General features: G+C 40.5%; 1 protein-coding gene across 2 annotated transcripts in view; it reads right to left on the bottom strand.

Moving 5' to 3' along the window:
- Positions 1-19,580, bottom strand: part of adck1 (aarF domain containing kinase 1) — a 122,879-nt gene that overhangs the window by 17,984 nt on the left and 85,315 nt on the right. For both annotated transcript variants that reach the window (XM_026926030.3, XM_026926031.3), the window contains exons 8-9: positions 12,406-12,555; positions 10,701-10,898 (exon numbers count right to left, since the gene is read on the bottom strand). In XM_026926030.3, coding sequence (XP_026781831.3) covers positions 10,701-10,898; positions 12,406-12,555 — 348 coding nt within the window. The remainder of the gene's footprint in view (positions 1-10,700; positions 10,899-12,405; positions 12,556-19,580) is intronic.

Genomic DNA, 19,580 nt, shown 5'->3' with positions numbered 1-19,580 from the left:
TTCCTGCTCCTATATGGTAACTAGTGAGTCACGTCTTTTCTACATCACATGAGACTTCATTTTATTGGTTGTGTTTTTAAAAAACTCAGAAAAAAAAAAAGTTTTGAAAAACTCTTTCTCCCAATGCAGAGATTGGAGAAAAAGAGTTAAAAGAACATTCACATTCATCCTTTCACAAGCCCTGCGGGGCTCCATTTCCACTTCAAGCTTGTTCCTTCAAAGCCCAGCAGTTACTTTTTTCCATTTCAGAACAAAGTCAATTTCAGATAAGGGCCGAGGGGCCAACAATGAGGACATGGCGGAGACTTGCGAGAAACCTGCACAGGTGAGGTGAAGACGTCTGCAGAAGCCAGTCCTCTCACGGAGGTTAAAAACAAACATTGTGTTTCAATCTGAAAACAGGTCCCTAGGTAGGCAGCATTTTAAGCTTCCAAGATAAAGACTGTCACCTCTGGAAGGCTTTGGAGATTCCTGATTTTTGATTTTTTTAAAGGGCCAAGGGCTACATTGATCAAAATTTTGACAAATATGACACAAAGTGCATTTCTCTTCCTCGTGCATATGCATTTGAGGGAAGATCTCTTCCTTTTTTTTACTTAAAAAACTGCGTCCAATCTCCATCATCATAGATACTTTTCCATGATTGGCTGAAATCAACCACATGGCTAAATTCGCTGCTTTCAAAAAAGGTCATGAGCTATCACCATCTTACTTCTGTGCCAGATAAAAATAAATAAAAATTATGTTGTTAATAAAAAAAAATAGAAATAAAATATATAAAAGCAGTAGTGTACTAACATCACCTTACTTCTGTACCAGTGGGATCAGTCAGACAGTCAGTCAGTATTGTCGCATGTTGCTGAACTTTTGAATCCGCATAAACAAATGCAACACTCCTGATACACTCCTGAGCACGTAAGAGTTCTTACCAAGTGTGAGAATAATCAGACAGCGAACAGTTTCGGACTGACATCAGGTGTTTTGTTCCAATTTACTCGGAGTCTCTCATTCTCTCTCGTTCGCGCTCTCTCTTTTCCCATGACCCCCCTCACCATCAGCACCACTGATTGCTGTTCACTATTCAAGCTCAAAACAAGTGCTTCACTGCTACAATGAATGCAAATTGCACTCATTTCAATGCACCAATAATGTTCTTGACTTTTGTTCCTGACTTGTCGAGTAAACAAAATGGAACATGCCGCATGGATTGCAAGGCAGAGAGTTTTTCTTTATTTCTTTCTTTGCCTTTACTTACAATAACTCCAGTTAACGTAGTTGCTCTGCACTCTTCCTGATTAAGCCTCCATCTCAGCTCAAGCGGTTAGAGTTAAATGCATAAGAGAAGGACCTGAACACTGAAGGCAAAGGTAAATATATGAAGAAAGACTTATTCTTAAAAAAACAGCGGAAATACAGTAGCCGGTCAACAAAACCTGACCAGAAATCTACATGTTATCAGATTTCAATTTTTACAATTTTTTCCACAAATCAGTCACGACTTGTTTGTTGTCTGGAATCCAGAGGTCACACCATGGTAACAAGAAAATCCTAGCAGGTTGAGAGAAAAAAAAAACAGCATTTTAGCACAGAAACCCTAGTGTTTGTTGGTGGTAGAAAACTTCTTTCACTGAACGATTCCTGTAAAATGAGCTTTTCCTCCAAGCCTTAAATAATTATTCACATGGATATTATTTCTAGATAATATTAATAAAACAAAAAATAAAAACTTGTCATGGTTTCTATGTTGAAAAACACAATGTGATTGTTTTTTGTTCTAGTCCTCAATCCCATCGTGTCCTGTCATTGGTTTGTTGTCTGATTGTGTTCACCTGTTCTGTGTTTACTTATAAGTCTTACCACTTACCACTTATATAAGTTTTACCATGCAATTTTTGTCATTAAGTCTTTTTTTGTTTTTCAAGGTATTTTCTTGTTTCTTGTTTCTCTTTTGACCCTGCTATAGACTTGATTACGACTCCCAATAAAGCACATACATAGAAAAGCACATAGAGTTTAAGCTCTTGCATCCTGCTTCTTGTTGCTTCATATTGTAACACAATACCACTATCCGTATCTGTTTATTGCTCCAAATATCCATATCTGTATTTGGAGTTAAGCTCGAGGTGGGCGTGGCCTAAACCCGAAGAGTTATCTTCTTCTTTTTGAAAGAGAGAGTTATAGTTATAATTTTTGCAGTTACTAAGGAAGAATAAATGCTGTAAAAGTATCACTGCAAACGCATTGCTAACGTAAATGTTAATGAAGGTGGTATTTCTTTGTATCGCAAGCTTGATATCTCGCACAAGGTTTATATCCGATGCCTGCACAAAAGTAAAAACCTCCCACTTTCAGCAAAGCATTCTAAAAGTAGAAAATGAAAAAAACGAATAGTGCACCTCTTTTTCGTATCTTTATGTGTGTTTGTTTAGAACACACATATTAGTATTCGGTTACGTCTCTACTGTAGCTACTGCATGTAATGAGAAATGGAGGAAAACAAATAGATGGACGGATGGCTGTAAAAGGCAGAGCGTGAGTGCGACACACGGAGAGCAGCGTAATCCGGAGCACTCAGCACACAGCCGGGAGTCGTGCCGAGGGCTAATGAGGCCGCGTTTTACAGAACCAAGGCTACAGGAGCCGAAGGATAATTGCCGAGGCAGACCCGAATGAATGATGGAGAGAGACGAGCCTTTCATCTGCCACAGGAAAACAGAGTCGGCCCTAACAAGAGGGCAGGCCCATATTGACCAGAGCTTCACTTTTCTTTACAACACTAATGGCATGTGTTCATCAAAAATGTTGGAGTGGTCCCGCCTCCACCTACCTGCACCGCTGTTCGGTTAGTTAAGAACGCTGTTCGGGGATTAGAAGCAGAAATGTCCGTCTGTGTTATCGATTTAACTGCCAGCTCTATTCATTCTCTTCGCTGATATTTATTTATTCAGGAAGTTTTGTTTGGATAAATACATCACATCCGTAAATTCAACTGATAAACTGAAACTATTTTCATTTTCACTGATCACACAAAGCTGAAACTGGTACACCGAGAAAAGCTGATCTGATTGAAATGTGTTTGTTGCTGAATAGAAATTCTGGGCAGAAAGAGAATATGTTAATGCTGTTATGTACGGAATAAAACACTGCGTGTCATGCAGTTACAGGAAAATAATCAGTGACAGATTGGTGTGATGAAGCGGAGTTACTGTTACCACCCAGAAGTTGAGTATTTTCAAACAACAGTATGTCCTGAAGTACTTTATCCATCTTACATCACAGCAATTTGCCAAAGATAGATTTTTTTTCTTCACGTTTTATCCATTTATAGTTACATTCAATGTTACAGAAAATTAATTAGAAAGTTAAAAGTTAATAAGACAAAAAATGCAGCTTATATCACCATATCTCTCTGTCTCTCTCTCTCTCTCCCTCTCTTTGACTCTCTCTCCCTCACTTTGTCTCTCTCTCTGTCTCTCTCTCTCCCTCTCTTTGTCTCTCTCTCTCCCTTACTTTGTCTCTCTCTCTGTCTCTCTCCCTCCCTTACTTTGTCTCTCTCTCTGTCTCTCTCCCTCACTTTGTCTCTCTCTGTCTCTCTCCCTCTCTTTGTCTCTCTCGCTGTCTCTCTCCCTCTCTTTGTCTCTCTCGCTGTCTCTCTCCCTCTCTTTGTCTCCCTCTTTGTCTCATTATTTCTCTCTCTCTCTCTCTCTCCATCTCCTTCTATCTCTCCTTCACTGTCTATCCCTCTCTGTCCCTTTCATTCTCAGTCTTTTTCTTTGGTTTTCTCTTTCTCTGTCTGTCTGTCTGTCTGTCTCTGTCTCTTTCACTCCCTCTCTCTAGTTCGAAAGAAGCAAAAGAGATTGAAAACTAATCTGTTTGAAAGTCTTATGAACTGAAAGCTCTACACATACTCCGGCATGGTAGTGTGTGTGTGTGTGTGTGTGTGTGTGTGTGTGTGTGAAATGCAATAGTCCCCTCCTCTCTGAATCTGCTCTAGACATCTTTGTCGTTACACTGGAACACGGCCGCTTGTGTTTGAGCGAGAGAACTGAAAGGAATGAATCATTTCTTTCTCTCTCTCCTCTTCATCCTCACGCAGATTAAACATCCACGCCAAAAGAACGGCACTGACTCAGACGAGCCGCACTTTGTAGACATCAAATCCCCATAATGAGCAGCCGGCAGCTGAGGAGAGCTCGGGCCGATTTGAAGTTTGATTGACGGGGGCATCTCCCGGCTTTCAGCATCATCTTTTCAATTACAGCCGTCGCTCGGCCTTGTGGGTGAGAGGTAATTTGTGTGGCTGCTTTTAGCTCGGCGTACTGTATTACAATGCATTTATCCGCCAGTGAGAATGCAGTGGGAGGTGATGTGGGAGAAACAAAGCACAGCTGCATGATTTAAGTTTAATGTGAATGTCAGGCCAGCACAATTAAAAGCATTTTATTCGCTGATCACAATTTTCAAAAAATACAGTACATAATCAATAGTTCGATTAATCTATATAATCTTGTTATTAGGAGAAAATATCTCATTATTATGAGAAATCAATCACAAACAGTTTCCCAGTGCAACAAGCCCTATGTGTTACATTTTATTTTTGACATGTGCTTCTGTTTTGGTTTTTGGTCCTGTCTCCGCCCCTGTCGCGTCATTGGTCTGTTCTTTAATGTGTGCACCTGTTCAAAGATCAGCCCTTGATAAATTTTCTTTATATATCTGTTCTTTTGTCTGTTTGTTTTTTTGTGTTTGTTTTTTTGTGTTTGTGTTCTTTATGTGCATTTCTGAGCCTTGCTCTGTTACAATCATTAGGAGAAAAGCAGCTGATTCTTATAAGAAAACGTCTCGTCTTTATGAGAAAAGCATCTCGTGAGTGTGAGATGGATTTGTTACACAAAGGTCAGCCAAATGAAAACCTTCATTTTTTTTTTGCATTGTTTACTGCAAATAGGTGTCACAAAAGTGTATTACTTTCTATATAATCTCCATTTAGTTCAATGTGTCTATTCTTCTAAAAAGAAATTGAATCAATTCTAATTTATTAGTCACAATTTTAAGGTTTACGTTTGACTTCATGAAAACAATATAGTTGAACAATATGGTCTACGTGATTACCAAATGGTTCTAACAAAGGACTCAGTTGAGAGAATTAGTCAAATTTTACTTCATGGGTGTCTTTAACCACAGCGGGATTTTAACGCCGCTGAGCAGTGTAAACGGTATTGTCGTTAGTATACGCACGTTATGACGGATTCCCAAATCCACCGTAATGTGGACAGATGTCTCAGACGTTGCTTTAGTCCTAGCTGATCGACTCGAACAACATGGGAAACTTCATGGTAGCTAATTACAGGTTAACACAGTGAGGGTTTTATTTAAAAGGTTTGGATCCTCGTGAAGCTAAGATGCAGGTTTCTGTAAAATGTGACAAATTCTATCAACTGCACCGTTTGTCAGAACGGGTAACCACGTAGGCTATATAGTAAAAACAAGATCCACTGTGTTGTTTTTATAACATATTTTTCTAATAACAGCAGGATGCTTTTCTGAACCGTACCAAGGCCAAGAACACAGCAGGATTCTGTTCATATGGACTAAGTGCTGCATATGTGAAAAAACCCTGAAGTGATTTGAAATTTTAGATTTATATTTGTCACTTTTAACAACAGCCATATTTACACTTTCATCATCCCTGTCATTGAGGCTTACCTTGCACTAATCGTTTGTCCATACTTAGCACTTAGCATATGTTGGCATGTTTGTCTTGACACATTCGTGAATTTTGGCAGGCTGTTTCGTCGTGTTTGAAACACTCTCAGTGGCCTTAGTATCTCTCACATCCCTTTTATAGATGAGGCAGTGCAAACTGTAGCTGTTTGTACGCTTGCTTTATAGTGGTGAAGGAAATATTTGCCTTTAATTCTTTGCCTCGGACCTGCATCTGATCTGAAATACTCCAAACATGCAGATAAACTGAAGAACCTGAAAAGCAGTCTCCTGTCTGCTGACTCATCTTTGCCGAATTTCTAACCACTTGGTGCCGTGACCCGGATGGCTAGTGTCTTGATTTTCTCTGTGAGTTATTGTGCATTGCGCATGTTGTGCTAGTGTTATTATAAGCGCTGCCATGCAAGGAGAAACTTCACCAAATCAGGTGAATACAAAAAATTATGAATCATAACTTTAATAATTGTGGGATTTTAGCAGATGCTGTTAGAGAGTTTCAAGATGTCCTGAAGACAAGACCAGTGAAAAACGGATTTATCCAAACTCCAGAAACAGGAGTCAATGCTGACGTGTAAGTAAATTAGCGTTTGAAGAAGGACTCCAGCAAACAGAAAGCGATATTTCCAGCAGACGTGAGTTCAGGAAGTCCCTCGGTCTGTGCTGCACTAAATTATCTAATGAATAATGATCATTCATCATGGCATTTGCCTTAAAATGTTTTCTTCACATGATCACATTAATTAATCTTCAGCTAATAATAAAGGCTTTCCGAGGCACTTTAATTAATTTCTTACGCTTCCCGCATTAATGTGTCATCATTCATCTGATCAGTGGAAACCTCTGCTATTGTACTACAAATGTTAACGGGGAATTCCGGCATAAAATGATCACTTATTGTGTTATTTGTCACAAATGTGGTAGTATTACCCTGTAGCACTGATGGACGTGCGTGAGATGGGAATAAATGTGTTTAAAAAATGCTTTAAAAAAATAAAACTGTTAAAAAAAAGCAGGACTAAAGAGGAAATTAAATTCAGAAATAAAGAGTTAAATGTGAGATCATAAATGATGAAATGTAGACACACTTGAGTCAAATAAAGTAAACAACGTGGAGGACATTAATACTTAGTATTATTAGTAGTAGTAGTCGTCATAGTAGTAGGTTATTTTTAAATTATTTTTAAATTATTTTTTATAACATGCCAACACACCCATGCTTCAAAGGACAGTATGACTGTTAGCAATATGTAAAGTAATTTTTTAAACTTTTTTATTATTATTAAAGCAAGGAAGAAAAGAAACAATTTTTTAAAATTAAAATAAAAAAATAAATTAAAAATAAAAAAATGAGAGAAGAGAAGAAAAGAGAAGAAAAAAATGAGCAAAGAAAACAATTTTAAAAATTAAAAAAATTACAATGTAAAAAATGAAAAAAAAGCAGCTTGACGACAGAACGGAAGAATAATGTGTGTAACTTAAAACGTAATAATAATTCTAAACTGTATTCCACTTTATTTGCAGCTTTATAACATAAAAAAAAAAAAAAACTGGTAAAGCCAGAGATTTTCTGTTCGGGGTGTTAATATATAATATATATAATATTAAATAATTATAGTATAGTTATAGTTAATATATAATATAGTTAATATATAATATATGTTCTATGACCAAGGTTGCCATATCTGCGACACATAAACAGTTCGATGGACAAGTCGCATTAGAACATGCAGTTTGTCATTAATTAAAAAAAAATCTATAAGAATTCATTAAAGCATATTTCTGCAGTAATATAGCTGAGAACGCGATGAAGAGAACGATGTGTGAGAGAAAAATACCTCACATGCTGTTAGTGAGATAGAACTGATTTATGTGGGAAAAAAAAAAACCCAGCAACCTGTGCAGGAGTTTCAGAATTCTGCGGGAAAGCCGTGCATCTGGCAATGCTCGCTACACAGCGCTCTGAGAAACACACCTGCTGCTAATTCACACCTGGTTTCAGGAGGCGAGAAAATCACACACTAAACTTACTGCTGCTAATAGCCCGAAGTTTAGAACATCATCATCAGCCTCACTTTCACGTTTCTCCTCGGTTTTTTTGCCTTTATAAAATTCATATGTATGAGTGGAAGAAAGAACAAAAGGTTGGGTTTGTATGCGACAAAGTCTTATGAAGAATAATAATGAACAGAATTCTTTTTAATTCTCGTAGGTACATTGACATGATTTCCGAGGAAAATGGTTCGCAGGTTGTTCCAGGTTTCTTGAGTCGGCTTTACACTGTACGAGTCTGGCAATCGTTTACGATTAATTCTTGTCACACTGTACGAGATCCCAGTAAAGTCTTGGCAGAATTCTGTAACAGTCTGTGTGATAATACTGAGTGTGCAGCGATGCAGCGCGGGTTTGTACATCTTCATCTGGTAAGCATGAAATAGTTTCAGGTTGCTTTAATAGTAAATAAACTCGGTCAACAGAGCATTTGCGTGCTAATTAGCTAGCTACACACACGGAAGCTGTAACTCATCCCCCATTATTAACTCCATGCCGCGTCCCTTTTCGTCCTGTGATGAGACATCATAGAAACGTTCTCTCTGCTGCCACAATTCAACAAACTCTTCTTTTAAATCCCGAATATTTTGGTTATCTTTCGCCATCACCTCTACCGTATGTGTAGCTGTGTCGTGAATTTGCCGTAATTCTAAGCCGTCGTCCTGTTGGAGGCTTTCAGGTGAGTGTTGTAGCAGCGCTCACTCTGAGATTCTGCTCAAAATTTTCACCATATTATGCGTTCGAAGGCCGTCGATCTCAAATCCAGAGCAAAGATTATCCTTCAAAAGATGTGTGATTGTGCCTGAGCCAGCAAAATCAGGACCAAAATTGTACAGTGAAAAGCCGGCTTTATAGAACTTGTGTTCTCTGCAAATGAAATCACACACAGCCCCAGTGATTTTATATATATTTTTTAAATTATTATTAATTTTTTAATCAGAAACATGGTCTATTACCCAGGTAAATTTATTTATTTATTTATTTATTTATTTATTTATTATTACTGTTGTTGTCATTATTATTATTATTATTATTATTATTATTATTATTAGATAGACACAACTAAACAAATAAAACAAACAGATAGATAGATAGATAGATAGATAGTACATCAACTATGACTACTACTTATGAACTGAGTTTTTTTGTCCATAATTTCTGCTTTTGTCTTCTGTATTCTACTGTGTGAAAGTATGCAAGTGCCTGCCATAACACACACACACACACACACACACACACACACACTGGGTTCGTCTCTTTGTCTGTTGTTTTTAACACACTATTTTCCTGCACATGTGGTAGAATATGTTCTTATCTCTGCTTTCTTATGCAAATGAGACAGCCTCACTTTTTTTTTTTTTTTTTTGCGCATGTCACAGCTGTACATTTGGAAAAAGCCTTTATAATTGCCTGTAATTATCTGAGACCAGACTACTTCAAAACATCCTGGTAATTTGATGGAGTGGAAGCGAGGATGGGGGGCGAGCATGTTAGTGAGAAGACGCTGCGCTTCGCCGGAGAGAAAAGCGAAGCTGGAAGGGAGGTAACGCGGCTCGCTAAAAAGCACATCCTACACCAGGAGCCACGGACCAGGCCATAATTATCTCTGCAAAGCCTTCTGGGTAATGAAGCTGCAAATAAAAGCCACCTGCAGGAAACAGCTCTCTGGGGCGTCTCAGACTTGACTGAATAACCTTAAAAATGGGAGGACATGGGCCAACGAGCAGGACTGAAATTCGCTGAAAAGATTTTTATTCCGTGAATATTTCTGCTTACGACTCGCTGTATGTTTTGCTGCTTGATGCTGTGCTCTCTGCAATTGATGTGAAGTGCTGTGTAGTGCACAGAACTGAGTGCTCTTACGTAACGCATGTATAAATAAATGTCCCTGACAGTCCACAGATGGCCCATCCTCCCCCCACAGAGGCCAAGCTCCGGCTCTGGCGATGTCCTCCGCCCGAGACTCGTTCACTAACACTCACACACACGAGCGCTCGGAGCAGCAGGGCAGCAGAGCGGCTCCAACTCCAACAGGTGGGCTTCAGTTACTATCTGATAAACCGATACCCACTACAGCTGCTTTCTGACAGACCGAGAGCAAGGTGGAAGAGAAAGAAAACACATCTCGGCTTCTTCTTCACTTACAAAATGCCAGATGTCGACTAGAACACCTTAATATCGACTACAGTGCGCGGTTATCAAAGTATACACAAATAAGTCATTTAAACCGCAGCACAAATGAATAAACTCCCAAGTGGCGGAACAAAAAAGCGTCTGGAGATCGAGATTTTGAATCCCGATGATGCCACATCTGTCCAAGAGCGCAACACTGTCTGTGCTCTCTGGGTGGGAGGGGCATACTCTCTCCCCCTTGTCAATCAAGGCAAAACTAGTCAATTGTGGCTGTCTGTGAGTGTGTGTATGTGGAAGAGGGCAGATAGCACTTTCCTCCAAGCATGGAAGGAAAGTGCTGTTTTTCTGTCACATATCTTTGTTTTGGTTCTATTCCTGTCTCCACCTCTGTCCTGTCATAGGTTGGTTACCCTATTGTGTTCACCTGTTCTGTGTTGATTAGTTTGTCTATGTTCTTCAGCATCACTGCAAATTCTTGCCGACTGTATCTTTCTGTTCCACATTTATTCCACAGCAGGCTAATTGCTTGAAGGCTAACTTCTAAACCCTAGATGTTTTAAAAACTATGCCACATGCACTAGGAAGGTACGTGGCACCGAGAGAATCGTCCAAGTTGCAAAGACCAAAGACAGAAACTGGACAATGTTGCTACTTTTTTATACGTGTTTCACAGTGATGGTACTGGAACCGTCAATTTTGTCACAGGTCACACGGGACTGATGCGTGTAGCACATTGCTGCATTTCTAGTGAGATAATTAGCGAGAGGACATGTTGCGTGTAGGACATGCGGTACCTCAGCTTTTGTGACGGGGGTCTGGCTGATGCCGGTGCTGACCGAGCTCCAGGAGCGGGCCGTGAGGACGCAGGCGAACAGCGGGTACAGGTCTCCGGCCCCCAGACGTCTGCTGTAGCGCTCGATACCCTTCATGTCTCCCTTTATGAGACTCTGCCACAGTCTGCAGTAATCCAGCCGAAACTCTGGCTTCAGCGTCTTGCACAGAAGAAAACACAGACATACAGAAACTAAAAGAAGCCCAAACAAAATTTTCCTGATACGTAACATTTCGTTTTCTTTTTTCATGATAGCAAAACTTAGACAAGCAAATCAAATATCTGATTTAAGCAGGAAAGATTTCATTCAGCCTGAACAGCAAAAAGCGCAATATTCATTAAAATAATTTAATATCAATAACAAATAATAATGATTATATTACACTAGAACTGCAATACTGGGCTCATGTTACATCCCTAAAACTAGGGTCATATCAGATTTATAATATTTTGGGACACAGTAAATCATTTTAAAGCTTTAAAGACTTTAAAGAAACAATTTTAACTCCCTCTGCTGTCTATGAGGTGAACTGTAATGTCAAGGAATACAGGCGGGACTGAGCAGCTTCATTCCAGCCGTGGGCGGAGCTAATTTCAGGGCCAGAAAAATGTACACAGCAGCTCAAACATTCTAGTGAGATACATTGCATGGAAAGACTGTAAATCACAATTATATTATATGATAAGAGAGAGAGAGATAGAGAGGGGGAGAGAGAGAGAGAGGAGGAGAGAAACACAGAAACAGAGATAAGGAAATACAGTCAGAGTGAGAGAAAGTTACAGAGAGCGAGAGAAAGGGAGAGAGAGACAGAGAGTGACACAGGAAAAGAAAGAGAGCGAGACACACACACACACACACAGAGAGAGAGAGAAAGAGAGGGGGCAGGGAAAGTGACACCCACAGAGACAGAGAGAGAGTCAGAGAAAGAGAGTGACAGAGAGACTGAAAGAAAGAAACAGAGAGAGAAAGGTAGAGGCAGAAAAACAGCGAGAGAGGGAGAGAAACTACAGAGAGCCACAGAAAAATAGAGAGAGTAAGACACAAACAGAAAGAGAGAGAGCAAGAGACAGAGAAAGATTGAGAGAGAGAGAGAGAGAGAGAGAGAGAGATGTCATTAGCATGCAGCTTGAGGATAGCACCACTTTACCACTTCAACACTTTAATTAATATGGCTGCAACATACAGTAAGCTGGCTGTGAACAAAAATAACACTCCAGCCAGGAATTAACATTCGGGGGCCAAGCAGCGCTAAACTCTGAAGTCATTACTCGCAAATTGGTTCCATTATGAGGCGAACGAGTGGAGCAGCTCTCCAACACTCTCTTCTTTTATACGCGAGCATCAGTAGTGCATATTTATCACCAAATTATCTTCACAAATGCATTTACGCTCCCACACACATGCTGTACGGGGATGCGAAATGGACAGGGTTCTGTGTTCTGTCGCCGTGACCAAGCGAGCCAGCATGAGCGCGTGCGTGTGTGTGTGTGTGTAGGAGTGCTGTCCTAAAACACATGGCAGAGCTGCAGGTCGTCTCTAATGAAATGCTTTTACGCCGCCGCAGCACCGGCGGCTCTGAGAGCGGAGAGGCAGCCGGTGAATAATGGCCTGTAATATGGGACGGATTTGCTTTGTTGTGAGCGCCAAGGCTTGGACGATGTCTTACCTGATACAAGCCGTGATCGAGTAAAACAATTTCCGTCTTATTGCTTTTCGGGCACTTTCGCACCAGCACGTTGCCAGGGTGAGGGTCGCAGTGCACGAAACCGTTCACGAATATCATCTCGCTGTACATTTTGCCCAAGTTCCTGGAAACCTGCAGGTGGAAGGAAAAGACAAAGAGGTTAGAATGTTATGTGTCACTTTAAAATCCAGACTTATTATGTAGTTATTTATCTTAGAGCACGCTGGGCCGTATTCAGAGATGAGTTACGCAAATGCAGTGAGGATTTAATACCGAAATTGCACAGGCGCAAACTCGACTATGAATACGAGTAACTTTCCCCACGCATAAATATTGATGTAACTTATAGACTTCATGCAAGCTCTGAATACGAGTAATTTTACAAGTATAAATACTGATGTACCTTTTAGGTTTAATTTGCTGGCTCTGAATACGAGTAAATTTCCTTGCTTAAATGTAAATATTTACGTAACTTTCTGAATAAGTAGCCAGCTCTGACTACGAATAACTTTCTCTATTTAATTGTAAACATTGATGTAACTTTTAGACTTATGTCAGCGGCTCTGAATATGAGTAACTTCGTAAATATTTCACCGGAATAAATCACCGGGTCCGAATACGAAGAATTTTACCCTGTGTGAATATTTACGTAACTTTCAAATTTAAGTTGCAGGTTCTGAATACGAGTAACTTTCCAAGCGTAAATACTGACATAACCTTTAGGCTTAATCTGCCAGCTCAAAATATGAATACGTTTCCTTGAGTAAATGTAAACATTGATGTAACTTTTAGACTTAAGTTGTCGGCTCTGAATACGTGTAACTTTCCCTGCATAAATGTAAATATATATATAACTTTTAGACTTAAGTTGTCGGCTCTTAATACATGTAACTTTCTTGGGTAAATTTAAATATCTACGTAACTTTTAGGCTTAAGTTGTCAGCACTGAAAGTGGCCCATTACAAATTAATCTCTAACTACATCATAAATGTGCACGTAAATATTCTAATTTAATTTTTATATTTGCATATTGCATGACAGTTCATATGCACCGCTTTTCAGATATTGAACCTGGCGACGTTTATTAGCACCGAACACCCTTGATGTGGTTTAAATACACGTGTTAAATGACACAAAGTGTTTGATTCCGCAGGAGGACACTGAAACAACAGAGACAGGGTGCGACCGAGTGCGTTTATTACGAAACAACCCGGTGCAATTATTCCACCCACGCTCCGGCTCTGAAGATAAGCTGCGATAAGCGTCTCCTCTAGAGTGTGTAATAACGGGGACTGTGGAGCACGGTATGGAAATGTCATGTCGGAGGAGGCTGAGCGAAAGAGGCCGTTCTTTCAGCCATCACTCACTCCATCCGGTGTCATGTTCCAATTTTCCTGCTTTGTTCCAAGAGCCAAGTCGAAATGAATTCAAATAAACAATAAGAAAAAGAGAAATGTGTCTCTTCGTTCGTTGGTGCTGACTCACGGGACTTCCATTGTGTGTGAAGAAGTCCACTGTGACAGACAGCACGCTGTAGAGCAACACACACACACACACACACACACAGCTCAGAGCTGCGTTATTGTGAAGTCCATGCCAAAGCAGAGAATATGATTCACAGTTAATTATCGAGCAGTGACGCACATTTGCTTTGTTGAACAGAGGAACTCAGGGGACCTGTTATGTCATTTCAAAAAATGTAAAATAACCATGACTCACTCGAACCTCACTGCTTTCTGCTTTTAGGAGACACTACACGATAAATTACACAGGAATTACCGGAGAATTAGTTGCATTTCCTGGAGAGTTACCAACACAGAACTGTTTCGGAAGTTTTGTTCACACAACAGGACAAATTTCTTTTTTTCTTTTTTTTTAATTTTTAGACAAAAGGTCAACAAGTGACGAAATCTACCATGTTCATTTGGACTGTAGCGTTGGTGTCTGCATTCACACATTAAAAGGAGTGAGTTAATAAAGTAATAAAGCAAAACAGGTGCAAGTTAGAAAGTGATTTAGCTACCAACATGGAGGTTTCACTGTAAATTATCGCTGTCAAATTCTTTAAAAAAAATAATGCGTTATGCTAAACAAAGAGAACTCAATTAACTTGAACAAACCAAAATCTTCTGAATAAATAAATCAAAGTAATGTTAACACTTTTATTAAATGATGTTTGAATACGAGGACTAAAAATAAGTTGACATAAATTAGCATCAACTAAATAACAGTATGTTACAAAATGTTGTTAAATTTAGAATTTATGGAAGGAGTCTCCAGTGTCAGTAACAAAAGTCGTTGCTTTCTAACAGTAATGTAGAACGTTTGAATAATTAGTTTTCCTTCTTGAGGCCTCCCACCCACCCCCATTCCTGCCCATATACATAGACTTCAAATGGAGTTAGCATGCTAACTAGAGACGGCATTAGCAAGGACTGTCATGACATCACTTTCAAGCGCCGCCGGCCATTTCACTGCTTGAAAGCCAAGTTTTGACACTATAAACGTGTGAAAATGCTGACGTATGAGAATGAGTGACTTCAAGAGTGCCTTGATTGTCTTTTTTCCCTTTGCAACAAGCTCTGGTATTAGCATCATTAGCATGGTTAGCACTGCTAGCTAAAAGACAGACCTTTCAGCTGCTTGAAAGCCAAGTTAAAACATTATAAAAACGTGAAATTCAGCTCATGCTGATTTATGAGGATGATCACGAGTATCTTCACTGTTCTTTTTTTCATTTTTTTTTCATTTGCGCTCTGGTATTAGCATTGTTAGCACTGCTAACTAAAAGACAGATCATTCTGTTGCTTAAAAGCCATGCTATAACACTATAACACACATCGTTTAGCACATCACAATGATTTATAAGAATGATCACAAGTGCCTGTGCTGTTATTTATTTCTTTGTAAGAAGCTCTTATGAGGTTTAAGCTCTGGTATTAGCATTATGAATCTCCCTCTTCACCTCCGACTGCGTACCTGTGCAGAGTTCCAACTCCATAATCAAGTTCACAGATGACACTACATCGGTCGGCCTGATCAGAGATGAGGATGAGACAGCCTACAGAGAAGAGGTTCAGCATCTGGTCCTTGAAGTCCTTGAGGATCCACAAACACACCCCTATCCTTGTTAATGGGACTGATGTAGAGCGGGTCTCTAGCTTTAAGTTTCTGTCCACATCTCCACTGACCTTTCCTGGAATCTCAACACCTCCTCTCTTCTCAAAAAGGTGCGACAGCGCCTGTACTTTTTGAGGAGACTGAAGAAAGCTCAGCTTGCTCCTCAGATCATGGTGAACTTCTATCGCTGTACCATTGAGAGCATCCTTACGAACTGCATCACAGTATGGTACAACGACTGCACAGTGTGTGACCAGAAGGCACTACAGCGGGTAGTGAAAACTGCCCAACACATCAATGGAACACAGTTACCCAACATTTCAGACATTTATCAAAAGTGTTGCTTGCGGAGAGCGAGAGGTATTATCAAGGACACCTCCCATCCCCACCATGGACTGTTTGTGCGTCTCCCATCAGGAAAACGCTACAGTGGTCTGCGTTGTCGCACAAAAAGACTCATGAACAGCTTTTTCCCTTCAGCTGTACTAACGCTGAACTCAGCTTCCAAGCGTTAACTGCCAGCCTCCACATAATAACTAAACATTTGCACATCTGCATTTTTATCCACTGTATGTATCCACTGCATCATATTTCATGCATCACGCTGCTTACCTCCACGTGTATACTGTTTATCTCAACTAGCTGCACCATAATTCTTGTTTATTCCATTTCACTTAATTGCCATTTGCATTACTGGTATGGATCATACTGTTTACCTTTACCTGTACACTGTACCTGTTAACTTATTGCACCATAACCTTGTTACCTCATTTAAACTTATTGCTATTTGCACTACGGGTTGGATGCTAAACGCATTTCATTGTCTCTGTACTCGTAGTCTGACAATAACAATAAAGTTGAACCTAACCTAGCCCAACGTAAATAAGCATCGCTAACTAAACGACAGGCCTGCTTCAAAGCCAAGTCATAACACCATAAACACAAAATTCAGCAACGACACTAATTCTGCGTCCAGCTTCATTTCACTGGTAATAAATGGCTCCATCGTGGGAAAGCAGTGTCAGTGTTTATTCTGTGTTTACTGTGTTTCTTGTTAAGTTTTTTTGAGGCACAGGGTGGTTTTGTAGTGGCTGCACTGGGCACTTGCTGATTACAGACTGAAATAGGGCGGACTGAAGGAGCGTTGGGGGCGTGTCTATACAATGACTGACAAGGGGCCCATCCAAACACAAACCAGCACTCCGGAACGTTTTCTCAGCCAAGTAATACACCTGTACTGAGATTACAACTTAAACCTTTGTTTTTTTTATCATGTTCTACGTATTTTCCAGGTTATTTGTACAAGTAAGAAATAAAAAAAATGGCGATTGCACCTTAAATGATTGAACTCTCAGTGCTAGTTATGTCACATGACCACTTGAACACTTCAGTGCCACTTACTCTTGCAACTTGCTGCTACAGTCACGTCCAAATCAGTGCTGTGTAACGAAAGCGTGTAGCATTAGTCAGTATTAGTCAGCTGTCCTCAATTCCCCATTGCAACCTCTGAGAGGAGAGTGATGCATGCTGGGATGGCGGAGGAGCCTGAAGGCCTGATTGAGCATGCAGAGGCTGCAAGAGGGGGTTTAGTATGCAAATAAACACTCTGAAATGCAGCTTTAAAGGACCTCATCAACAGCGTCCTTGGAGAAAAAAAGAGCAGTCAGACGTCTCGATGAAGGAGACGCTGCCTCGCGGGGACGCAAACAGCAGATTAATAGGAAGTGAGTAAAAAAAAAAAAAAAAAATCAACCTGCTGTTTGAAGACAAGACAAATGGCTGCAATGATCTAAATCTTTCTGTTTGTTCGAGTTTGTTTGTATATTTGTTTGTTTGACCCTGCTACCACCACCGCTCTTTGCACTTTGTTTTGTAGCAACACATAAACACTTTAATGGATTGCTAAAGACACACCTAAGAGAGGGACAAAAGAGTAGAAAGAAAAGGAACAGAAAAAAATACACAGGAAAGCAGAAGAACATTTAAAAAAAAAAAAACATAAAAAGAAGAAAATGGGGAGAAAACAGTAAAAAGAAAAATTATGTCACAGAGGCAGTGTGACGCTCTGGGTAATGTTCTGCTGGGAAACCTTGGCTTCTAGCATTCACATGGATGCTACATTGACACCTACCATCTACCTAAACACTGCTGCAGACCACGAACACCCCTTCATGGCAACGGTATTCCCTAATGGCAGTGGCCTCTTTCAGCAGGATAATGCGCCCTGCCACACTGCAAAAATTGTTCAGGAATGGTTTGAGTTCAAGGTGTTGACTCCAAATTCCTCAGATCTCAATCCAATCGAGCATCTGTGGGACGTGCTGGACGAACAAGTCCGATCCATGGAGGCCCCACCATACAATTTACAGGACTTAAAGGATCTGTTGCTAATGTTGTGGTGCCAGACACCGCAGCACACCTTCAGAGGTCTTGTGGAGTCCATGCCTGGACAGGTCAGAGCTGTTTTGGTGGCACAAGGCGGACCTACATAATTTTAGTCAGGTGGTTTTAATGTCATGGCTGATTGGTGTATGTAGGTGGATGTGCACACAATCTCACTATTGCCTTGAATTTAATATATAAAACTGTCAATGATTCAAGGGGGCAGGCGACCTGATGTGTGAAATATTTCTACCAAACGTTTGACGAAAAGAATCAACACATTTAGGTTCCACATGGTTCTCCATCAGCCCGCTATACGCTACACACACTCCCTCTAAACACACAGCCGAGCTGCTGGCGAGAGGCAGCTGCAACAACAAATATTTGCCATTGATTAGAGGGCGCATCAATGAAGTGCGAAATTAGCTTGTAGTGTTGTGACAAAGGTCTTCTCCTTCCCCCACTCCACTCATCCTTCCCGTTTTCCCTCCCTCCTTCCCTCTACAGAGACTTTCTGGGATCCTTCGCTAGTCTGTTCCCTGCTCGTTGTCTGGAGTGGCTGTGGAGTGAGTCAGCGTGTGCATGCAGAGAATAAATCATGTTTTCTGTCCCATTTCGCCAGGCTGGTGAGTCCCTTTCCCCGACGGATGATCTGTACACTCTGACAAGTCCGCTGGCGCCGCATACCAAAGCAGCGACACACACACACTCACACACACGCAGCAAATTAGAGTGTGTGTACAGTAAAAAACTAGAGGTTAACACACAAAAACACACAGATACAGCGAGAAAGGCTGAGCGCCCCTTTAATAACAGAGTGTGTCCTTCTGAAGCACGCTGCGTTCACACTCATGTACGTACATCCACATACATGTATCACACACACCACACTGCTGCACAGGGACGGGAGGAGGGAGTGGGGGGGCGTAGCGACGGGAACAGTCACAGGACACTTCCTTTCAACAGCGAGCTAAAAATATCCAGCGCAGAAAAGTGAAGGAGGAGAAGAAGAAGAAGAGGAGCACAGCGTCGTCTGTTGTTCCTTTATAACCTGACATTACTGTGGAGGAGAGGAGAGGAGAGGAGAGGGGAGGAGAGAATAAAAGAGACATAAAATAATAAAGAAGAAGAGAAGAGAAGAGAAGAATTAATGAGAAGAAAATAAACAAGACAAAAATAGATAAAAGATAAAAGAGATTAAAAAAAAAGACAAAAATAGATAAAAGATAAAATAGATGAAAAATTAAAGTAGAAGAGAAGAGAAGAGAATAAACAAGACAAAATAGATGAATAAAGGAGATGTAAAAAAAATAAAGCAGAAGAGAAGAGAGAAGAAGAGAAAAAAGGAGAAGAAAATAAAGGAGAAGAGAAGAGAAGAGAAAAGAAGGGAAGAGAAGAGTGTGCTCAGTAGCAGTATAATCCACCAGAGCAGCAGTCTGACACACCATTAGTGCAGAAAGTGTGTCACAAAGAGAGAGACAGAAAGAGAGAGAAGATGTGTGTGTGTGAGAGAGGGAGAGAGAGAGTGTGTGTGTGACTCTGTTGGAAACAGCCACCTCCTGCTCCTGCACATCATTTCTCCCTGAGCTCTACCTGAACACAGCTGGCCCCGCTCCATCGCGCCAGATTGAATTTTTTGCGAAGGGGACGATGCA

The sequence above is a fragment of the Pangasianodon hypophthalmus genome, chromosome 10 (assembly GCF_027358585.1).
Source record: "Pangasianodon hypophthalmus isolate fPanHyp1 chromosome 10, fPanHyp1.pri, whole genome shotgun sequence".
Taxonomy (NCBI): Eukaryota; Metazoa; Chordata; class Actinopteri; order Siluriformes; family Pangasiidae; genus Pangasianodon; species Pangasianodon hypophthalmus.
Note: the sequence above shows the minus strand (reverse complement) of the source record. Positions and strands in the feature narration are given on the sequence as shown.